Here is a 24,677-nt window from a genome sequence, read left to right as displayed (position 1 = left end):
CACCCTAATGACTATGACACACCCCTCACTATTGTCTACATAACCTGGTTCAAGCGTTCATGACATTACCCCTGAAGAAGCCACAGTGATGCTGAAACGTTGGGGATTAACCCAATAAATGACTGGGAGCTTGTCGATAACTATGTACTTGTAGGCTAACCTTGGCGTTTGAAGTGTGGATACATAGGGTAAAAAGCAGGCTGATGTAACCGCTACAAAATGTGAAGGACAATCAAATAAGTTATAAGGACTCATTCATACATTGGAGTGAAGCCATTACACGCAGGTGCTCTAAAATGCTATCTCCTTTCTGTTCTGAGTAAACGTATCCTGCTCTTTGTCTGTCCATTGAATGTCACTGTACTCGTTGACAAGACATACTGTACTAATTATCCTGATGAACATATAGGGCACAGAACCAATATGTCCTGACTGGTTAATCCACACATTCATTGATTCAATGTGTGGGGGATGGGTTGACTCGTATTTTCAATTAAGGTTATCACAACTCAAAAAGCTTGGGAAATAACCTTCTTTGAGACGAGTCGTCTTACTGTAATCCATGTGATCCCAATAACTGACAAATGCCAGAGTGTTCCAGAATAACTAGTTAACCCCCACAGTGTGACACCACCCGCAGTTAACTATGGCATGTCAGACCCTGTGTTCTTCCGTTTAGTGGTGGTTGTTCCAGCCAATGTTCCACCGAGGACACCTTGCTTTCAGTACTGAGTGAGCTATGTCCTGGCTGTTGTCCCCTTGGCCTTCCTCTTGTACAGGTGCACAATGTACAGTATGGTCAATCTGTTCTCTTTTCCTTCTAGCCCTTGTTCAGTCTTCAGGGTAAGATTAGGGCAGATGGGATTCTCCTTGGTAACGCTGTGAAGCGAATAATGCGGCATAGCAGTGCCTCTGGCCAGAGCATGGTGTTTAGGTGCGGGTCTAGCTGAAGGGAGAGGAGGTAGGAGAGGAGGGGGCGGCAAGCTGATAGTTCAGAGAGGGGTAAGCCAAGCTTGCTTATGTGTTAGCATATCAAATGGGGTAATGAACCAGCACAGGGGTGAAGCATGGGGATGGAGACATTAGGGTGTTTTTGACGAACATTGTATTAAAGCTGGTTGTAATTATGGCTGAATTTAGAAACCCTTTATGAATGATTTATTAATGTGAAGTGATACTCAATTTGAAGAAATCAATGTTCCTTCTCCTGTACAACAAGTCAGACTTTCTTTTTCCTGCCTTCAACCTGAATGAAAGTGACCGGCATCTTATCCATCCAAGATTGGAATTGGAATAATGCTGTTGAGGAAGAAAATCTCTGATTGTCCACAGCTGCTAGACCCTGGCTGTGACCCCACTATCCGAGAGGTGTCTCAGGGAGAGATGGGATATGCAAAAAACAAATTTACAATTCATACATGCGTATTCATACACGTGTGAAACAGGACAAATACAATAAGCACCCACCAAATTATTATTATTGTTATTATCATCAATACATACAGTATCTACTCTAACAGACAATGTTTATTTATGGTTATTTGTGTGATAAAATGAGCATTCTTGTCTTATCATTACCCAGGTGTCATCAGGACAGCCCTATCCAACATGGACAGAGAGGCCAGGGAACGGTACTCTGTGGTGGTCCAAGCCAAAGACATGGCCGGCTCGGTGGGTGGGTTGTCAGGCTCCACCACCATCAATGTCACACTGACAGACGTCAATGACAATCCTCCTAAATTCCCCCAGAGTATGTAGACAGACGTCTTACTGTTTGTTTTTCTACCTCACTGTTTGTCCTTACAGATGTATTCTCTGCTGTAATAAAACACAATATTTATATAGCGCTATATCGAACGCTATATAGGAGTTTAAAACACAAAGATGCTTGTACCGTGAGTAATGTACGATTATAAGTAGAATCATATAATCAGGGATTCTGTTGATGTGTAATGCACAGCCAAATGTTACTTCTAAAGTTGTAGCCTATAATAGATGTTTTGCCAATGTGGGTGTGGCTATAAGTGATACAAACATGATGTAGTGTGTAGATCATCTTTGAATTGCAAGCAGGCAGAAAATGTGATTCATTAACCAATGTATTCACATTTACAGCTAGCTGGTATGCATAAACAGTAGGCTAATTATTCCTCCATCTACTCATAAATGCTTTATCATACATGCTAAGATAATAACCTCTTGCTTATTCATGTGCTCCTCCCATTAAAGAAAACTACCAGCTGTACGTTCCAGAGTCTGCTCAGATTGGAAAAGCTGTGGGTAAAATTAAAGCCAACGATGAAGATTTGGGCGTTAATGCAGAGATGAGGTACAGCATAACCAATGCAGAGGGGAAGGCCATGTTCTCCATCACTACAGACACTGACCAGAAGGAAGGCATCATATCACTAAGACTGGTACAGTACAGTGCTCTCCTTCATTCCATCACAACAACAACACCTGTGCTTATGGTTCATGTAATAGTCCCCTTTTTTAAAGATTGATATCAAATCAGTTAAAAAATATATTTGTCACATGCGCTGAATACAACGGGTGTAGACCTTACTGTGAAATGCTTTTACTTACAGCCCTTAACCAACAATGCAGTTAAGAAAATAGAGCTAAGAAAATATTTACTAAATTAAAAAAAAAAAATACAAAAAAAGTAACACACTAAAATAACAATAACGAGGCTATATACAGGGAGTACCGGGACCGACTCAATGTGCAGGGGTACAGGTTAGTTAAGGATATCCTGGGAAATCAGATAATATGGTAATTACATAATTGCCTAATAAATATGCCAGGAGGTAACCAAATGTTAAATACTATTAGTAAGTACCCATTGTTACCACGTACCTTCTCAAATACTAGCAGAAACGGGACAAAAAAAGCACTACTTTGAAAAGAGGATTGCTTTCCGGTTTCCTCTGCAGCCTTTGAACTATGAGAAGAGGAAAGTCCACACGCTTCACATAGAAGGAGTGAACACACACCGGGACCCACGCTTCTCCCACCTGGGCGCCTTCAAAGACACCACCACCCTCCGGATCATCATTGGAGACGTGGATGAGCCGCCTGTCTTTTCCATAGACTATTACATCATGGATGTATACGAGAACTCCCCCGTGGGAACAGAGGTCGGCACTGTGACGGCTCAGGACCCTGACAGTACCAAAAGCCCTGTAAGGTAAATTACATGCATGTGGCTGACATTTTGTGGGCATTTAAAACACCATCACAAGAATCCAAGTGTAATGAACACGAGGGGAGACAGAGAGCTGGTTTCAAACGCAGGGCGCAGCAGGTGTTAATTGCAAAGGACCACAGGAGGAGGCAGAAGGTCATACACAGAGGGTCCAAAAGGGCAACAGTACAGGCAGGGAAAAGGCTAGTAACGTAGTCCGGGAGATCAGGCAATATGTAGATACCAGGAAATCCAATAAGGAATAGGCGTCGTTAGTGAGGAAGGCAAAAACTATCATACACGGGAGGAGTAAATCACAGGAAAAACAGCACCCCAAAAGATGTGTGTCACAAAACAAATAATACCTCACAGTGATGGGGTGCAAAGAACTGAACTAAATAGTGTGTGATAATGACATACAGGTGTGTGAACTGGTGAGTGGGATCTGGAGAGTGAGCTGCGTTCAAGGGATCTAGGTGGATGAGGGTGTGAGTTGGAAACAGACGTTACACAAAGCTTCTACCTATGCATGTTGAAAGTCAGATATGTTTTGAACGAGAGATACAACAGCATCATCTAATTTTTTATTCAATTAAATTCAAATAACTTAATTCATTCTATTTTAATTGTTCCCTCTGCTTACATGTAGGTATTTTATAGACCACAGTGAAGAGGAGCAGGTGTATTTCACCATTGGTTTGAATAACGGGGTGATCAAAACCACCCGGAGTCTGGACAGAGAGGATGTGGCCTGGCACAACATCACTGTGATGGCATCAGAGGTTGGTAAGTACCATAATACACAGAGGATCATCTTCCCTTATTTCTCTTTCAAATAACATTACTTTATCATGGCTTTCAAAATGGAGGATAAATATGCTCATGACCCTGCTTGAATGCATTAACGATGTCACTTTAATAATATGTATCAGTATTAAACACATGGCTCACCAAAATGAACAGCCAGCAGTGGCTTCTGGGATTGATGCCGGGGCTGCGTGTAACATCATAGTGTGATGCTGAAGGTGGTCGGGTCAATCATTTTTTCTTTTCCCTCTCTTTTTCCACTGATGCTTATCTAAGCAATTACCCTTTCCTTTACCCTTTTCCGCACAATACTGTTCAGCTAATGGACTGAACTAGCCACTGATAAATGTCAGCTGACACTGTGCTGATGATGTTAAGTCACCATAATTAATGGGAAAACCAGTCCGCACCTTTCTGGAGACTGGTGTATGTTAATGAGGGATTCATGACTTACATAAACCCTATACATATAGTGCATAGTGTACAGTGCCTTCATAGTGTACAGTGCCCTCAAAAAAATATTCATACCTATTGACTTATTCCACATTTTGTTGTGTTACAGCCTGAATTCAAACTGGATTAAATAGATTTTCTCTCACCCATCTATACACAATACCTCATAATGATTAAGTGAAAACATGGTTATAGAAATGTTTGCAAATATATTAAAAATTAAGTACAGAAATATCAAATTTACTTTCTGGGTAAGTCTATAAGAGCTTTGCACACCTGGATTGTACAAAAAAATTATTCAATCTCTGTCAAGTTGGATGTTGATCATTGCTAGACAGGGATTTTCCATAGATTTGCCATAGATTTTCAAGCCGATATAAGTCAAAACCTTGTGTTTTAGGTTATATTACTCCTGGTGGCGGGCAGGCGCATGCACGCTGACTCGTGTCGCCAGTTGTATGGCGTTTTCTTTGACACATTGGTGTGGCTGGCTTCCGGTTTGCGTTCCGCCTCTCCTGAGTCTGTATGAGAGCAGCGATGGGACAACTACCAATTGGATATCACGAAATTGGGGAGAAGGGGGGGGGGGAGTACACAAAAATAATTTGAAAAAAATTGTTCTACAGCTGCACCATTGAGAGCATCTTGACCAGTTGCATCACCGCCTGGCATGGCAAGTGCTCGGTATCCGACCATAAGGTGCTATAGAGGGGAGTGCGTATGGCCAACTTTCCTGCCATCCAGGACCTATGTACTAGGCGGTGTCAGAGGAAGGCCCAAGAAATTGTCAAGACTCCAGTCACCCAAGTCATAGACTGTTTTCTCTGCTACCGCATGACAAGCGGTACCAGAGCGCCAAATCTAGGTCCAAGAGGCTCCTTAAAACCTCTTTGGGCTAGACCTGCCGCTAGCGACCCACTTTGAGAACATCCGGTGAAATTCAAAATACAAAATTTGTAATATTGAACAGTCATGTATATTCAAGTGTCATACATCATTTAAAAGCATTTAAAAGCTTAACTTCTTGTTAATTCAGCCGCTTTGTCGCTTTACGGCGAAAGCATACCATGCGATTATCTGAGGACAGCGCCCGCGTACAAAAGCATTAAAAACATTTTCCAAACCAGCAGAGGAGTCACAAAAGTCAGAAATAGCGATAAAATAAATCACTTACCTTTGAAGATCTTCATCTGTTTGCAATCCCAAGGGTCCAAGCTATAAAACAAATGGTAGTTTTGTTCGATAAAGTCCTTTATATCCCAAAAAAAGTAATTTAGTTGGCGTGCTTGATTCAGTAATCCATCTGTTCCACTCGTTCAAAATGCAAAGGAATCCCAAAAGTTACCAATAAACTTCGTCCAAACAAGTCAAACAACATTTCTAATCAATCCTCAGGTACCCTAATATGTAAATAAATGATACAATTTAAGACGGAGAATAGTGTGTTCAATATCGGAGATAAATAACGAAGTGCGAGCCCTCATGCACGCGCGCCACAAGACTACAGTCAAAATGAGAGCCACCTTGAGAAACTACAAATTCTAGCAAATTTTTCAAAAAACAAGCCTGAAACCCTTCAGATGTTTTTATTTTTTTATTTTACCCCCTTTTCTCCCCAATTTCGTCGTATCCAATTGTTAGTAGTTACTATCTTGTCTCATCACTACAACTCCCATACGGGCTTGGGAGAGACGAAGGTCGAAAGCCATGCGTCCTCCGAAACACAACCCAACCAAGCCGCATTGCTTCTTAACACAGCGTGCATCCAACCTGGAAGCCAGCTGCACCAATGTGTCATAGGAAACACCGTGCACCTGGCGATCTGGTTAGCGCGCACTGCGCCCAGCCTGCCACAGGAGTCACTAGTGCGCAATGGGTCAAGGATATCCCTACCAGCCAAACCCTCCCTAACCTGGACAACGCTAGGCCAATTGTGCGCCTAGTTCTGGGCTTGAACCCAGAGTCTCTGGTGGCACAGCTAGCACTGCGATGCAGTGCTCTAGACGACTGCCCCACCCGGGAGGCTCATGAAACCCTAAAGACCGTTGAGTGGAAGCCATAGGAACTGCAATCTGGCAGGATTTCCTTTGATTTTCCCATAGACAGGCATTTCAATGGGTGGTCACCTCAACAACAAAAAAATTCTGGATGGATTCTCCTCAGGTTTTTGCCTGCCATATCAGTTCTGTTATACTCACAGACATTATGTTAACAGTTTTAGAATTAGGGTGTTTTCTATCCAATACTTCCAATTATGCATATCCTAGCTTCTGGGCCTGAGTAACAGGCAGTTTACTTTGGGCATGTCAGTCATCCGAACTTCCGAATACTGCCCCCTATCCCTGACAGCTTCTACCCCCAAGCCATAAGACTGCTGAACAATTAATCAAATGGCCACACAGACTATTTACATTGAACCCCCCCACCTCCTTTGTTTTTACCTGCTGCTACTCGCTGTTTATTATCAATGCGTAGTCACTTTACCCCTATCAAACATGTACAAATTACCTCAACTAACCTGTACCCCGCACATTGACTCAGTACCGGTACCCCCTGTATATAGCCTCGTTATTGTTATGTTATTGTGTTCATTTATTTTTACTTTAGTTAATTTAGTACATATTTTCTTAATTATATTTTCTTAAAACTGCATTGTTGGTTAAGGGCTTGTAAGTAAGCATTTCACTGCAACGTCTACACCTTTTGTATTCGGCACAAATAACATTTGATTTGATCCTCAAGGAACCCTTAAGTCTGTGTGGTAGTGGATCAGATGTGTAAATGTAATCCACAAGTGACAGAATGTGAAGTGTCAGCTGCCGGTTCTTATCCAATGATGAAAGGGAGTATAGTATAGTTAAGTGACCGGGTCACCTTTCAAGTGTCGCCAGGTAACATGGCGAACCTCAGGACACAGACAAACACGAGATATACCAATGGTTGGAGGCTCAGTGGGAATGGAACCTTAATTGATGGAGAGATACTCTGACAAAAGAGGGATGAACATCACATGCGCTAAAAGTGCCTGACATGAACACTGGACAGAAATATATACAGTTGAAGTCGGAAGTTTACATACACTTCAGTTGGAGTCATTAAAACTCATTTTTCAACCACTCCACAAATGTCTTGTTAACAAACCATAGTTTTGGCAAGTCGGTAAGGACATCTACTTTGTGCATGACACTAGTAATTTTTCCAACAATTATTTACAGACAGATTATTTCACTTATAATTCACTGTATCACAATTCCAGTGGGTCAGAAGTTTACATACGCTAAGTTGACTGTGCCTTTAAACAGCTTAGAAAATGCCAGAAAATTATGTCATGGCTTTAGAAGCTTCTGATAGGCTAATTGACATATTTTGAGTCAATTGGAGGTGTACCTGTGGATGTATTTCAAGGCCTACCTTCAACCTCAGTGCTTCTTTGCATGACATCATGGGAAAATCAAAAGAAATCAGCCAAGACCTCAGAAAAAGTCTGGTTCATCCTTTGGAGCAATTTCCAAACGCCTAAAGGTACCACATTCATCTGTACAAACAATAGTACGAAAGTATAAACACCATGGGACCACGCAGCTGTCACACCGCTCAGGAAGGAGACGCGTTCCGTCTCCTAGAGATGAACGAGTTTTGGTGTGAAAAGTGCAAATCAATCCCAGAACACCAGCATAGGACCTTGTGAAGATGCTGGAGTAAACCGGTAAAAAAATATCTATATCCACAGTAAAACAAGTCCTATATTGACATAACCTGAAAAGCCTCTGACCGAGGAAGAAGCCACTGCTCCAAAACCACCATTAAAAAGCCAGACTACGGTTTGCATTTGCAAGTAGCTTGTGGACAAAGATTGTACTTTTTGGAGAAATGTCCTCTGGTCTAATGAAACAAAAATAGAACTGTTTGGCCATAATGACCATCGTTATGTTTGGAGGAAAAAGGGGGAGGCTTGCAAGCCGAAGAACACCATCCCAACCGTGAAGTACGGGGGTGGCAGCCTCATGTTGTGAGGGTGCTTTGCTGCAGGAGGGACTGGTGCACTTCACAAAATCATAAGGTAGGAAAATTATGTGGATATATTGAAGCAACATCTCAAGACATCAGTCAGGATGTTAAAGCTTGCTCACAAATGGGTCTTCCAAATGGACAATGACCCAAGCATATAAGTTGTGGCAAAATGGCTTGTGGCAAAAAGTACAACAAAGTCAAGGTATTGGAGTGGCCATCACAAAGCTATGACCTCAATCCTATAGAAAATGTGTGGGCAGAACACATTTTGTGTGAGAGCAAGGAGGCCTGCAAACCTGACTCAGTTACACCAACTCTGTCAGGAGGAATGGGCCAAAATTCACCCAATGTATTCTGGGAAGCTTGTGGAAGGCTACCCAAAACATTTGACCCAAGTCAACCAATTTAACAGGCAATGCTACTCATTTGATGGCCAGATGGAAGCTACTCCTCAGGAAAAGGAAAATGACAGCTTGCTTGGAATTTGCACCTGAAAGATTCTCAGACCATGAGAAACAAGATTCTCTGGTCTGATGAAACCAAGATTGAAGTATTTGAATGCCAAGTGTCACGTCTGGAGGAAACCAGGCTCTGCTCATCACCTGGCCAATACCATTCCTACGGTGAAGCATGGTGGTGGCAGAATCATGCTGTGGGGATGTTTTTTTAGCGGCAGGGCCTGGGAGACTAGTCAGGATCAAGGGAAAGATGAATGAAGCAAAGTACAGAGAGATCCTTGATGAAAACCTTCTCCTGAGCACTCAGGATCTCAGACTGGGGCGACGTTTCACCTTCAGGACAGGACAACGACCCTAAACACATAGACAAGACAACGCAGGAGTGGCTTTTGGACAAGTCTCAATGTCCCTCAGTGGCCCAGCCAAAGCCTGGACTTGAACCCAATCTAACCTCTCTGAAGAGACCTGAAAATAGCTGTGCAGCGACGCTCCCCATCCGACATGACAGAGCTTGAGAGGATCTGTAGAGAAGATTGTGAGAAACTTCCCAAATACAGGTGTGCCCAGTTTGCAGCGTCATACCCAAAAAGACTCGAGGCTGTAATCACTGCCAAAGATGAGTAAATGGTCTGAATACTTATGTAAACGTAATATACATTTTTTATTTTGAAAACATTTGCAACAAATGCAAAAAAAAAATTTGCTTTGTCATTATGAGGTATTGTGTGTAGATTGAGGGAAAACAACTATTTCATCCATTTTAGAATAAGGCTGTAACGTAACTATGGCTTGGGATGTGCTTTTTAGATTTGTTTTACATAGGGGGTTATTAGATGTGTTTAGTGTTTTATACAGACAGTAGCTATGCAATATAAGTGTTCTATTTAATTCATTTTTTTTGTTTGTTATTTTCAGACAATCCGAGTCTCGTCAGCCATGTTCCTATAACAATCCAGGTGTTGGATGTAAATGACAACGCTCCCTACATAGCAAGAGATGATGAGATCATTGTGTGTGAAACCTCCAGGGCAGGACAGGTGAGTATCTTTCATTAAACACACCTCCCTCCATCTTTTCAGCTCTTTTCCACTTTACTCCCCCTCTCTCTCCCACCTTCTCTCCCGTGAGATCATATTCTCCCTTCTTCAACTGTTGTCTTTTAAAACCTCTTATCACGAACTCACATGCATGCAGTCACACACATTCTCCCACAGACATACACGCACAGACACACACACAGTACACACACATACCCTCTCTGCCTTTGTTGTGTGTTTGACACCATCAGGAATGGATTTATCTGTGGTGCTGCAGACTTTTGCAGCCTCTTGAACCCATAAATTATTCAGCATGTACCAATTTCTCCACAAGCAGATAGGAGCTGCATTAAGCGCAACAGAGCCAGATTGCAGAAAATGTTTATCATCTCGCATTCAAATTTGGCCCGTGTCCAGCAAACCACGACTGCTCAGATTCACATCGCAATAGCATTCTCTCTTCATATTTTTCCCCTTGAATGAAGATTACTAAACAGGCTGCAGCATATAATCAGTTAGCTGGCTGAAGGCGACAGATGATGCATGCTAAGATGCCGAGGCTCTTTTTCCGAAACTGCAACAAATTACATTAAATTAAAGTAACTTTCAGGAAATGTGGCTTGATGTATGGTAAAATATGCTGTTATGTTCATCGAAAGGAAGTAAATTATTATTTAGTTGAGAACTAATTGTACTTTTTTTAGGGCCACACACAATCATTGCCTCGACAGCTAATTCTGTATTTCCAAAGCTTAGTGTATTACTGTATCCTACCAAAAGTTTAGGAATGCTTCTTATAGACTGACAATGCTATAGTGGAGTGTAGGTACAGTAGCCAGGTGATTAACCACCAGGCAGTGGTGTAAAGTACTGATGTAAAAATACTTTAAAGTACTACTTAAGTAGTTTTTGGGGGTATCTGTACTTACAACTGATTTTTTGACAACTTTTAATTTTACTTCACTACATTCCTAAAGAAAATAACGTATTTTTTACTCGTTTGATGTTGAATGCTTAAGAGGACAGGAAAATGATCAATTTCACACACTTGTCAAGAGATCATCCCTGGTCATCCATACTGCCTCTGATCTGGCGGATTAACCAAAAACAAATGCTTCATTTGTAAATTATGTCTGAGTGTTGGAATGTGCCCCTGGCTAGCCGTAAAATAAAAAATGAATTTGAAATGATTTATACTTTTGATACTTATGTATACTTTGAAATTACATTTACTTTTGATACTTGAAAAGTACTTTTCCTCAAGTATGGCAGTTGGGTACTTTCTCCACCACTGCCACCAGGGCCGTGCAGAGACCATTCAGAGGGCAGGTGCTTGAAATGAAAAAAAGGCTGCAATTCATAACATACACTATATATACAAAAGTATGTGGACACCCCTTCAAATTAGTAGATTTGGCTATTTCAGCCACACCCATTGCTGACAGGTGTATAAAATCAAGCACACAGCCATACCATCTCCATAGACAAACATTAGCAGTATAATGGACTTAATGAAGAGCTTAATGACTTTCAACGTGGCATCGTCAGAGGATTCCACCTTTCAACAAGTCAGTTAGTCAAATTTTGGCCCTGCTAGATCTGCCTCGGGTTAACTGTAAGTGCCGTAATTGTGAAGTCGAAACTTCTAGAAGGAACAACAGGCGAAGTGGTAGTTCACACAAGCTCACAGAACGGGACCGCCGAGTGTTGAAATGCGTAAAAATTGTTTGTCCTTGGTTGCAACATTCACTACCAAGTTCCAAACTGCCTCTGGAAGCAACTTCAGCACAATAACTGCTCATCAGGAGTTTCATTAAATTAGTTTCCATAGACGAGCAGCCACACACAAGCCTAAGATCACGATGCGCAATGCAAGCGTCGGCTGGAGTGGTGTAAAGCTCACCGCCATTGGACTCTGGAGCAGTGGCCTGCACAGAGCCTTGACCTCAACCCCATCGAACACCTTTGGGATGAATTGGAACGGCGACTACGAGCCAGGCCTAGTCACCCAAATTTAGTGCCTGACCTCACTAATGCTCTTGTGGCTGAATGGAAGCAAGTCCCTGCAGCAATATTCCAACATCTAATGGGAAGCCTTCCCAGAAGACTGAAGGCTGTTGTAGCAGCAAAGTGGGTACCAACTGAGATGTTCGACGAGCAGGTGTCCACATGTACGTATATACCACCACCCAAAAGGGCACTTGGCAAGTGGGAGGGAAAATGTGTAACCGATGTGAAATGGCTAGCTATTTAGCGGTGGTGCGCGCTAATAGTGTTTCAATCGGCGACGTCAACTGCTCTGAGACCTTGTAGTAGTTGTTCCCCTTGCTCTGCAAGGGCCGTGGCTTTTGTGGAGAAATGGGTAACGATGCTTTGAGGGTGACTGTTGTCGTTGTGTGCAGAGGGTCCCTGGTTCGAGCCCAGGTTAGGGCGAGGAGAGGGACGGAAGCAATAATGTTACATCGGCACAGGTAGACTCCTATCTGTGCATGTACCTGGTAACCACTACAATTCGTGAATTGTCCATATGAGAGTTTTTCACTCAGGTCACCTGCTGAAGGAAGCCAGTCTTTTTTATGAACTGACAATACATCAGGGACAATGCTGTTAGAGACAGGTCATATACCCTAGCTCAGATCTATACTCCTGTCTGGAAAAAGGCTGCATGTGGAACAATGGCACGTCCTAATGGAATAGCTAACAGAAAGGGAGGGAGGGTTAAAGACGTGTTCAGTCAGATAGTCTTTACTATGATACGAAAGTATATTGTGAGTTGACTTACTTAACTTATTCCTATTATATTTAGCTGCTTGTGGAGCAGTACATAATGTACTATGTGTATATATATATATATATATATATATATATATATATATATATATTTCATAGTTTTGATGTCTTCACTATTATTCTACAATGTAGAAAATAATTTTAAAAAATAAAGAAAAATATATAATATACATAATATACAGTACCAGTCAAAAGTTAAATCAATATACATAATATAATATACATAATATACAGTACCAGTCAAAAGTTTGGACACACCTACTCATTCCAGGGTTTTTCTTTATTTTTACTATTTTCTACATTGTGGAATTATAATGAAGACATCAAAACTATGAAATAACACATATGGAATCATGCAGTAACCAAGAGTGTTAAACAAATCCAAATAGATTTTTTATATTTGAGATTCTACAAAGTAGCCACCCTTTGCACAGCTTTGCACACTCTTGGCATTCTCTCAACCAGCTTCACCTGGAATGCTTTTCAAACAGTCTTGAAGGAGTTCCCACATATGCTGAGCACTTGTTGTCTGTTTTTCCTTCACTCTGCGGTCCAACTCATCCCAAACCATCTCAATTCGGTTGAGGTCGGGTGATTGTGGAGGCCAGGTCATGTGATGCAGCACTCTATCACTCTCCTTCTTGGTCAAATAGCCCTTACACAGCCTGGAGGTGTGTTGGGTCATTGTCCTGTTAAAAAAACGAATGATAGTCCCGCTAAGCACAAACCAGATGGGATGGCGTATCACTGTAGAATGTTGTTGCAGCCATGCTGGTTAAGTGTGCCTTGAATTCTAAATAAATCACAGACAGTGTCACCACCACCACCACCCACACACAATCACACCACCTTCTCCATGCTTCACGGTGGTAACCACACATGCAGAGATCATCTGTTCACCTTTGCTGCATCTCACAAAAATTTCACATTTGGACTCATCAGAACAAAGGACAGATTTCCACTGGTCTAATGTCCATTGCTCATGTTTCTTGACCCAAGCAAGTCTCTTCTTATTATTGGTGTCCATTAGTAGTGGTTTCTTTGCAATAATTCGACCATGAAGGCCTGATTCACGCAGTCTCCTCTGAACAGTTGATGTTGAGATGTGTCTGTTACTTGAACTCTGTGAAGCAGTTATTTGGGAGGCTGGTAACTCTAATGAACTTATCCTCTGCAGCAGTGGTAACTCTGGGTTTTCCTTTTGTGTCGCGGTCCTCATCATAGCTTTTGATGGTGTTTGCGACTGCACTTGAAGAAACTTTCAAAGTTCTTGAAATGTTCCGCATTGGCTGAACGTCATGTCTTAAAGTAATGATGGACTGTCGTTTCTCATTGCTTATTTGAAATTTTCTTGCCATAATATGGACTTGATCTTTTACCAAATAGGGTTATCTTCTGTATACCACCCCTACCCTGTCACAACACAGCTGACTGGCTCAAACACATTAAGAAGGAAAGAAATTCCACAAATTAACTTTTAACAAAGCACACCTGTTAATTGAAATGCATTCCAGGTGACTACCTCATGAAGCTGGTTGAGAAAATGCCAAGAATGTGCAAAGATGTAATCAAGGCAAAGGGAGGCTATTTTGAAGAATCTCAAATATAAAATATATTTTGATTTAAAACTTTTTTTGGTTACAACAATATTCCATATGTGTTATTTCATAGCTTTGATGTCTTTACTATACAATGTAGAAAAAAATAAAAAAAATAAAGAAAAACCCTTGAATGTGTGTGTCCGAACTTTTGACTGGTACTATACATATATACATACATATAGACACACACCCATTTCCCTCTCCCTCTCTTCCCCAAACTCCTCTCCCTCTTCTCTGACAGGTGATCCAGACAGTGAGGCCATCAGACAAGGACAACTTTGCAAATGGACGATTCTCGTTTGCCCTGCCAATTGACCTTCCAGTCAATCCTAATTTCACCCTGAAGGACAACGAAGGTAGGCTGGCTATTGTGGCTTTGTGTGGCAATTAAAAAAATGTGCACAACATTTTGTTCAAACACCACCAGGGATTCTGGGTGTGGACAGATATTTGTGTCAGATACTCTGGAGTGGCATTACAAACACAAATATATCTAGTGGCGTTTGTTGTCTAACAGCCCCGTTTACACTTTCTCCTCCCTCGAGACATATTTTAATATAAAAGCAAAGGACCTGCAGGGGTGTTTCCTTGGTAACAGACAATAATTTTCCTCGTCCTTATTTTAGCTTAAAGCTACTTGGCTGAATTCAGAGAGAACACTGTTTTTTAATTTTTTTCCTTGTCTGAAAGCTCAATAGCTCCATTGGCAGATCAGGGAAAATCTTGAGATTAAGGTAGACTTCCAAGATGGATGACAAAAACCTGAAAGATGCCAGACAGAGGCAGTGAGCTTCCACTGAGTTTTGTATCAGCGCTCTGTGCTCTCGGTGGTGGTGTAGCCTAACACTTAGCTTTTATCCCCTCCCCGACTGGCCCTGTTTTCCCTCAGGCGCTTGTTCAGTGAAACCACATTTCCACTGATGTGCATTATGCCTATGTTTACACAGGAGCACCAGGTAGTACTCCTCAGCTAGAGCTAAAAGGAACACTGCTGCATCAGTGCACTGATTGGGTGGTAGTAGGATACTCTAGCTCCCTCAGGCTGTGGAATCTAGTAGATGTGGTTGTTATGTTTTGCTTTTGAAAGGTTTTGATTTCCAAAATTATTTAATATATAATCAGTGCCCTGGGGTTAGTCTGGATGATTTCCTGACGTTCACCAACAGATAGTCATGATTGATATTGCCAGAAATGCCTTGTGAATGAGGTAGAATTTTACAGACCTACAGCAGCTTACTCTCCAGGATGTGTTAGAGAGAAAGATAATCATCTATGATTTCCTCTGCTGTAATCATAATCATTTGGAGGAAGAAAGAAGCTGGGAGGTGGCTTTATATTCTATTGTCTCCCAAGTGGAGGATGAAGGAGAGATATATTGGGTCTTTTTTGTTTACCTGTTTCCTCTCAGTGGGCGAGGAGGTACAGTAATGAATTTTGACTTGAAGCTTGTGGGCCAGCGCCCCTGCATGCCAATAGGAATCCTATGTAAATGAACGCTTCCTCCTATGCACCTTCCCATGGGCTCGCTCTGTTGGAATACATTTGTTGATATCCAGAAGGTTGGCCCCTCCTACTCCCCCCACCGCTCTTTCCCTGTCTCTTACCATCCCAAGTGACATGCTTTATCATGGCTCTGTGCGCCTGGGGGAAAATGAATCTGTATTGTGAAGAGGAGGGCCGTGATTGTGCATACAAAAGCGTGGCTCTGGGCCGTGAAAATGAAAATCTGCTAGAGCCTCTCCAGAATGAGAAAAGCTATGGCAACAGCCGTGCTGGGCTGGATAGAATACTGTTGGCCGGTTTTAATAACGCCTGAAGAGGCAGTCGCTATCTGTCCCCAGTCTTTTCTAATAGATAGCAGTGGGAATGAATGGGGAACTATGGGCATCCTCTGCAATGTTGGAGAAAACCCCCCATATCTCAGGGCATGTTATTTGTTGTACTGGTCTTCTGTTCTCTGTGGTTGCATATGTTATTTCAGGGGGAAAACAGGTCAGGGCAACGTTCCTTTAGATGGTATATTTTGGAAAAGTAGATAAAATAATGAAAATACACTACATTTTGTAGTAATGTTTGTATCAATACTTATAGGGACTTTTTGTCAATACAATTATACATCCAGTGTATTTTAAATTTTGTCATTCTGCTCCAGACAACACTGCCAGCATCATGGCGCGGAGGCGTCAGTTCAGCCAATCGGAGCAGGATCTCTACCAACTTCCTGTGGTTGTGAAGGATGGAGGAGAGCCTGTCCTGAGCAGCACCTCCACCCTGAACCTCCGGGTGTGTGTCTGCCAGAGAGGAGGAGGTGGCAGCAGCAGGGTGAAGGCCTGCCGAGTCCCGGCCTTCCTCTCCACAGCAGGCCTGAGCACCGGGGCCTTCATCGCCATTTTGCTCTGCATCATCATCCTGCTGGGTAGGAGACAAGAGAGCGGGTGGAGATGGCATGGTAGGGAATAGAAGATGGGAGAGAAGGGGGGGAAAGAGAAAGAGGAAGGGAGAAAGAGGGAGGGATAGAGATGGGAAAGGAGAGATATTCTTGCCTGTGTATGTGTTTAGTCAGCCGCTTAGAGCCACACTCCAGAGCTGGGGGAGGGGGAGAGAGAGAGACCTTCTTGCCTTGAGGTAGAGATAATGAAAGGCTTCACACCAGCTGCAGGAGTAACTCTGGCTGATTTGTTTCCAGCAGCTAAGGCCACAATTCCACTCTCAAATCGATGCATTGGAGAATAGGGTGTGCATTTTGAGCCTGTAATGACATATTGTAAGTCGCTGTGGTCTTGTCCCCTCTCCTATGTCCTGTACTGTAGCCATCGTGGTGCTATTTGTCATCCTGCGGAGCAAAAAGGGCAAGAAGGAGCCGTTAATCATCTCTGAGGAGGACGTCCGGGAGAACGTGGTTACCTACGACGACGAGGGCGGGGGCGAAGAGGACACAGAGGCGTTTGACATCGCAGCACTGCGGAACCCCGCCGGGGCGGAACGGAGGAGGCTGCGGCGGGAGGTAAGGCCGGGGACAGAGGGTTGGCTGGTGGCCTGTGGGCCCCAGAGCCCATCCCTGGTTCTGCTGGATACAGAGGATATGCACCATGTCATTAGACAGAAAGTGGTGGAAGCTGACAGGGACACCAGCGGGCCGCCCTATGACTCCCTCCAGACTTACTCGTACGAGGGCCGTGGCTCTCCCACGGGGTCGGTCAGCTCTCTGGGGCTGGCCCAGGTCCTGCCCCCTGAACTCAGCTACAGTGACCTGGAGGATTGGGTGCCGGAGGGTCACACACTGTCCAGACTGTTCGAGACAGAACTCTCTGAGACAGAACAGACCATAGCCCTGTAAAACATCTCTCCTCTTCAATCCCGTTAAAGGTTAACCTAACAATACAGAGCTAATTTGAGTTATACAACTTGTTTCGTTGTGGAATTGACTGTAATTTTACACTGGGCTCTGACAAGTGAAGTGGGGGAAAGTATTAACATTTTTGGAGAAAAACAAACCCCCAAAATCCTGAAGTTGTTTAAAAAAGGAGACTATTTTCCCTAGTGTATATTTTTATTGATAAATAAAGGTCAATGATTCTGGATAAGTGAATTAATATGCAAGTTGTGTGTCATGATGTATAATGTGTCCGGTTCCATAGGAGTTGTCTCCTTAGTACTATTGCGGAAAGTCTCTGGGTCAGTGTTCATAAAGTATCTCAGAGTACGAGTACTGATATATGATCAGTTAGGTCCCCTCAGTCCATATTATCATGATCATTATGATCTAAAAGGCCAAACTGATCTTAAATCAGCACTCCTACTCTGAGACGCTTTCTGAATATGGGCACTACAACAGTAACCAACAGTCTTTCAACTCTTTCTTTAGTTAACCAATCTAAATTTGTGTACAGCTCCCCAAAACTACATCAGAGGACCAGAGCAACTTTTAATTGGGAAACAACACCATTCTATGAATGATAATTGGATCCAAATGCTTTGGTGTGCAGCTTTTTATCACTTCCCGGGGATTTATAAATCAGCTGTGAAAAGGTCTTGTTTCCCGCTCAGTCTTGATCAATTCCCAGGAGAGCCCAGCTCCATAAAAAAAGTAACAAGAAATCGTTCCTTAATGTCTTTAATAATAACAGGCGATGAGGGGACTCCTATTTGAATTACTGGGCTATTTTTACAATACAATATTAATCATGGTTTCATGTTCTTATAAAACAGGAATAATGATAATCAAGTAAGATCTTATCCATTAACTCACACTATGTCGTATATATCATATTGAAATGATAATGTGTCATGACACTACTTCCATTTCATTGAATATGACAATAAGGCTTATCAGCCCATAATACTATTCCACACCCACCTACAATAATACACAATATGCTGCATTGCAAACATTCCTACTGTGCTGCTTATTCACAGCAAGATAATTAAGGGAGATGTGTGTGTACTTACTCCTTTGAAAACAACTGTGACCCCCCCAAGAAAAGAATAATTCTGTTGCCATAATGGTTGTTAGATTATGAATAATGCATTACTATATAATTGCATTCTATCTGAGAAGGATGTTTAAAGGTTATGGAGGGTAAATAGCATCTCTGCGGCCTCCACAAATGTGATTACTTGTCCAGTTTCTTTTACCCATAAAGGAAACCCACCAGATGAACTGTTATGACAATTTTGCTTAAACTTGTCGGATCGTCAAAGAGCTGATGATAAAAGGAGAATCCTGGTCAATCCCAGGCAATACATTCTAATACAGTATAGATTCCTGTATCTTAGAGTTAGATGATGCTACATACTGTACTTCCTCATGAATTAAAGGGTCTATCATCAGTTGCTACATCAGTTTTTGGACTTATAAAGTAATGTACCCAATGATTCTTGAAGAATATACACTACATGAACAAAAGTATGTGGACGCTTGCTCGTCAAACATCTCATTCCAAAACCAAAATCATGGGCATTAATATGGAGTTGGTCCCCCCCTTTGCTGCGATAACAGCTTCCACTCTTCTGGGAAAGCTTTCCACTAGATGTTGGAACATTGCTTCGGGGACTTGCTTCCATTCAGCCACGAGCATTAGTGAGGTCGGGCACTGATGTTGGGCGATTAGGCCTGGCTCGCAGTCGGCATTCCAATTCATCCCAAAGGTGTCCCTGCCATACTACAGCTTTGGTGGCTGGATGCATAAGATCCAATGAGTAGAATAGTAGCCATTTTTTAATAGGTCTACTGTTAAAGGGATAGTTCGCCCAAATTACAAAATATCATATTGGTTTCCTAACCCTGTAAGCAGTCTATGGATAAGGTATGACAGCAATCCATGCTTTGGTTTGGTTTCCCTGTCACTGTTTCTGCATGCTAATGTTTTAGCATTTGTGACACAAATGCCATTCCAGTCATGGTACTGATAATAGCATTTTTCGCACATCATGTTTCAATCAACTATAAGTGACTTTGTTGAGCTTCACAGTCAATTTTCTGATTATGTGGACATAATGCGCAGGATTTGTGCCACAAATGCTAAAACGTTAGCATGTGGAAACAGTGCCAGGGAAACTAAACCAAAGCATGGATTGCTGTCATACCTTGTCCATAGACTGCTTACAGGGTAAAATCTTAAACCAAAACAAATGTTTAGCTTGATGAAAGCAAGGTGTTATAAATCATATAAAAAAAATAATTCTGCATGGAACACAACTTGCCATTGTTGCCACAAGCTTAAAATAGTCCAGGTTTCTGAGTTTGTTTACCTGGGGGATTTTAGAAATGTCTACTACTTTACAGCCCTTGTCACTTTACCTCCCTCTCTATCATAAGACTAGCTGCTGTAGCGCCTGAATCCTGTCTTTCTTTCTTTCAGACAGCACTGTATACTGTAGCTAAACACTCTCCTATTGTGCAAATTGATTAGACACACGTTTAACTACAAAAGTAGACCATGGACGAATGCAGGATGTCACATGCATGTATTTCATTTGATCCACCTCTGCATAAGTAGTTGGGGGAATCAAACAGTGATGAGCTGTTCTACTACATAGACCAAGGCTGGAGTGCTGTAATTCCCCATGCTGACTGACAGCTACATCAGTACTGGAGCTACGGCAAACACATTCTCCATGCTTCTGTTAGACATGACTGCTGGTATTAGAAATAGTAACCTACATAATTGTCTGTCACTATTGGCATTTAGATGAGAGGCAAATACTATCCTTCTCTGTAAATAGAGGGTCATTACTTACAGGGATTGTTACGGCCTCTTGGGGGATGTTGTTTTTTCAATAATTCTGTTGAACAACTACCAGAACCACCTACTGAAAAGATACTTGTGTGGTATATCTGATTATTATTCATGAACATTTACATTTAAAATGACCATCGGTCTCCACAATCTACTAAAACACACTTACTTGGAATGGTGGTGTTCCTAACCAAATACAGTGGTGGAAACAAATAATTTACAAAAATGGAATAATTGGATCTTGCCCACCATTCCAGAAACAATATGTTGCTGTTGCATGTTGACTCTGCCATGCCATCAGTCATCAGCGAGGTAATTAATCTGAGGATTGTTTTGTATTCCAACCATCATACTCAATCTGTGAACTCCATTCATCAACACCCACTTTCCTCTCCCCATCATATGGAACACCCTGAGGTGGGCTGTTTGAAGCACAAACGGACCTCATATGGTCTTAACAAGTTTGACACCATAGTAAACCTTTGCATAACTCCTCACACGCTGTGCGGAGGAAAACATCTATTGATACCAAAACACCATCTGGGTGGGAAGTATGTTTCTGCATACTGCACATTACACATTGTTTCAATGATCAAACTAGAAGGTACAGAACTCTAGAAAATATTACGAGCCACTAAGATGTACTGTACAGGATGTACGCAATTATATCTCACATGATTAAATCTCCATATTTCTGCAGCAAAGTGTGCAGTCAGGTAAAATATTAGTGCTTTTGCTCCATTGAAATCTAGGCGAGGCAAATAGTTCAAATGATCTGCACCAGTGGAGGCACCTCAGAAGAGGAAGAGGGGGACCATCCCCCTCAGTGAATTTCTGAAAAATAAAAATAGTGAAACATTAAAGAAAGTTCCTTTCCAGATAAAACTATACTAAACATATTCACATCACCAAATAATTGATTAAAACACACTGTCTTCAAATGAAGGTCTACAGTAGCCTAAACAGCACTCTGTAGGGTAGAGCCATGTTGTAGCCGGAGAACAGATACCTTCTGTCCTCCTCTGGGTACATTGTAATTATAACTTCCGGAGGACGTCCTCCAACCTATCAGAGCTCTTGCAGCATGAACTGACATTTTGTCCACCCAATCAAAGGATTAGAGAAGGATTCTAGTACGGAAAGCATAAGCTAAAGCTGGCTAGCACTGCAGAGCTTAAAATGTGGTGGGTAGTTGACTCAGAGAGAAAGACAATAGTTTGAACAGTTTTTAACAAATTAATTTCTTCAAAAATGAAGATAAAGCATGAGAGAGAGAGCGGGCTAGCTATATTTTGTTGTATTCTTTTTCCACTTTCACTTACATAGCTAGCAAACGCAGATAGCTAGTTTAGCCTACTCAAACACCTGGCTCAAACAGAGAGGGATGCTATGTTACCTAGCTAGCCAAGGCTATCCAACACTGGAATTCTTCCAAGTCAAGGTAAGCTTTTGGTTTTATTAATTTATTGCCACCGGACCCACCTGTGTAACTGCTTGCTGACTGTACACTGTACTGCATGATTGTAGTGGGTTTACTAATGCATTAGTTATAGTAGTTATGTCGACTATGACGTTAGCTAGTATGGTGACAAAGATAAAGTCTGTGTGTAGCGGTTAGCAGTTATGATAGGAAGGTTTGCCTTGGATTTTTTTCTGCCTGGTCACATACATCTGATGTCCACAAGCGAATTGAAATGGTGAGAGGAGGAGAGTGCTTAGATGTGATTTATACAATGATCAAAGGGATCATGCTGTTTTTATGTGGCTGCTATGAAAGTGAACTGTGTTTGCATGTGATCAGTAACATAGTCATTCCACCGATTCTGTAGAAAAACGTTTCTTAAACGGAAGCAAACAGAACAAAACGGGGATAAACATAACTGAATTTGTCAAACAGAAACTCTAGTTTGCAACTTTTGGACAAATGATTATACCCGAGATCAGCTAAATGCAGGCAAGCGTGTGCAAGGCGGTATTTAATGTCTGTCTTGATTACTCAAATTTCTCTCGACCTGTGCACCTACGTTGTAAACTTTTATTCATAGGCTAGGTTGTAGCAACCTCATGATGAGTATTGGGAAAAAATGTTGTATCATGTTACATTTAGCTGGTTGAATGAATGAATGACAGTCATCCAATATGCTGCTATGGAAATAAGGCCATCATCGTCCTCCCTCGTCTTAAACGGCAGCGACAGCCACTGATCTGCACATTGTTGATGTGCATGGGGCTCAGGGACCAGACCAAGACAGAGGGCGTAGGTAGGAGTAGCCATCTCTGGGGGGGCTTTGGCTCTTCGATATGGAAGCGTGTGCAGGGTATCCTGCTGCTTGGCCTTGAAGACAGACAGACACAATTGCATCGTGGCTGTCTGGGGAGGAATTAAAAGGAGTACTCTCTGGCATGTCTCCACAGCAGGGGACAGGGGGCAGGGAGGGAAGAATGGCAGGCACAGAAGCAAGTCAGGTGGTTCAGACAGGATGGAGATGGAGTCTCTGATGAAGACTGACGCTAGGACAGGAAGACCGCACCAGACCAGCTCCAAAGCATGGGGATACCTCACAGTAGCAATAGCATCCAGGTACAAGGTGGTCGGATGGTCAAAGGCCAACCATATGGAAAAGGTATGCATGCATGACTTTAAGTTCCTTTGGATAAAAGCATCTGCTAAGTGGCATATATTATTATAAATGATGATATTATATAGAGTATGTCATCCTCATGGATATCAGGACTATTCTGTGAGTTCTAGCTTTACATAGTGTACATGGCTCTAGTCTAAAGAACGTATAAACAAAAAATAAGTCTAAGTCTATTGTATATCTGACACAAAAGAAGATGGGAGAAAAAGATTTGTGCAAAAATTGTCATCATAGTTTTTTGAAACATCAAAAAGTGATTCAAGGATTCCATTTCATGACCTGTTTTTTTTTTTTTTTTTATTGTACAGGGAAGTCAAGGACAAATAACAGAATGGCACTGATAACTGAGTGGCAACAACTTCAAAGAAAATGTCAAAGGAATCGATTGGGAACGGAAGGATGAGACGCAATGAAGCAACGTAATCAATTTCATTATCATGGAAGCGTGTAGTTTACACTTTCTTGAAGCACAACTTTCAGTCGCTCTCTCTCTCTTCACCACTGTAACTTCCTGAAAGTTGATGAAAGCAACCTAGAGTTTACCAAACAAATTTTGACAGGTGGTATGAAATAAGATATTTTGTCTTCATTTTTTATGTTAGAAACTTTGCTATCTTTAAACATTTTATATTTTTCTCTGGGTCTCCTGAGGGAGCAAGAAGGGTCTGAATCAACCAAATGATGAACTAAACTAACTGCATTAAGAACCATTTTGACAAGTTCTTAATTATGGATGGCAATGGAAAGTATTGCTGTGACATTTCAAAGAGTGGACCACTTTTGTACATGATTAACATTTCCTCTAGGAAAAAAAGAAAAGAAAAAAGCTTTTCCATTAGTAGGAACAATTTCCTCCTTGACCAACTTATGCACGTCAGGGTGGCTTTCAAGCGCCAGTTGTTCCATTCGAGCCTGACATGACCACCTTCAATGTCTCTGCATGAAATCTGGAGACACTGAAAAAACACTATATGGAGCAATTTTCACATTAAAGTCTCAAATGCTTAACTGTTGTAGCCTATGTACTTTCATGTTCCACTTATGAGAAAACGTCTAAGTGTGTGCACTTATAGGCTCTGAAGCAGTCCAAAGATTGTATAACGGTAATTTTGATTTGACCTCATTTTAACCTTCTATTATAAACAGCACATGTTTAATAACTTCATAAAAATACACGTTTCCCCATTTCAGGTTAAAGGGATACTTCAGGATTTTGGCAATGATGCCCTTTATCTACTTCCCCAGAATCAGATGAATTGGTTGATACCATTTGTGTGTCTCTGTGTCCAGGATGAAGGAAGTTAGAGGTAGTTTCACAAGCCAATGCAACTAGCAGATACCCATAGACTTCCAGTCATTTCGTTAACGCTAGTTAGCAAAATGTATTCATGAGTTCATCTAACTCTGCGGAAGTAGATAAAGGGCCTCATTGCCAAAATCCCAAAGCATCCT

At 41.8% G+C, this 24,677-nt stretch overlaps 1 protein-coding gene across 2 annotated transcripts in view; it reads left to right on the top strand.

Moving 5' to 3' along the window:
• Positions 1–19,144, top strand: part of LOC112226916 (cadherin-18) — an 81,197-nt gene extending 62,053 nt beyond the window's left edge. The window contains exons 5-12 of one of the 2 annotated variants that reach the window (XM_024391587.2): positions 1,583–1,750; positions 2,230–2,417; positions 2,937–3,190; positions 3,837–3,973; positions 9,832–9,953; positions 14,586–14,700; positions 16,497–16,760; positions 17,155–19,144. In XM_024391587.2, the coding sequence (XP_024247355.1) occupies positions 1,583–1,750; positions 2,230–2,417; positions 2,937–3,190; positions 3,837–3,973; positions 9,832–9,953; positions 14,586–14,700; positions 16,497–16,760; positions 17,155–17,681 (1,775 nt within the window). In that variant the 3' untranslated portion in view covers positions 17,682–19,144. Of the gene's footprint in view, positions 1–1,582; positions 1,751–2,229; positions 2,418–2,936; positions 3,191–3,836; positions 3,974–9,831; positions 9,954–14,585; positions 14,701–16,496; positions 16,794–17,154 lie in introns of both variants that reach the window. The other variant, XM_024391586.2, reaches the window with a different exon arrangement.
• The last annotated feature ends 5,533 nt before the right edge of the window (positions 19,145–24,677 follow it).

The sequence above is a fragment of the Oncorhynchus tshawytscha genome, linkage group LG28, assembly GCF_018296145.1.
Source record: "Oncorhynchus tshawytscha isolate Ot180627B linkage group LG28, Otsh_v2.0, whole genome shotgun sequence".
Taxonomy (NCBI): Eukaryota; Metazoa; Chordata; class Actinopteri; order Salmoniformes; family Salmonidae; genus Oncorhynchus; species Oncorhynchus tshawytscha.
Note: the sequence above shows the minus strand (reverse complement) of the source record. Positions and strands in the feature narration are given on the sequence as shown.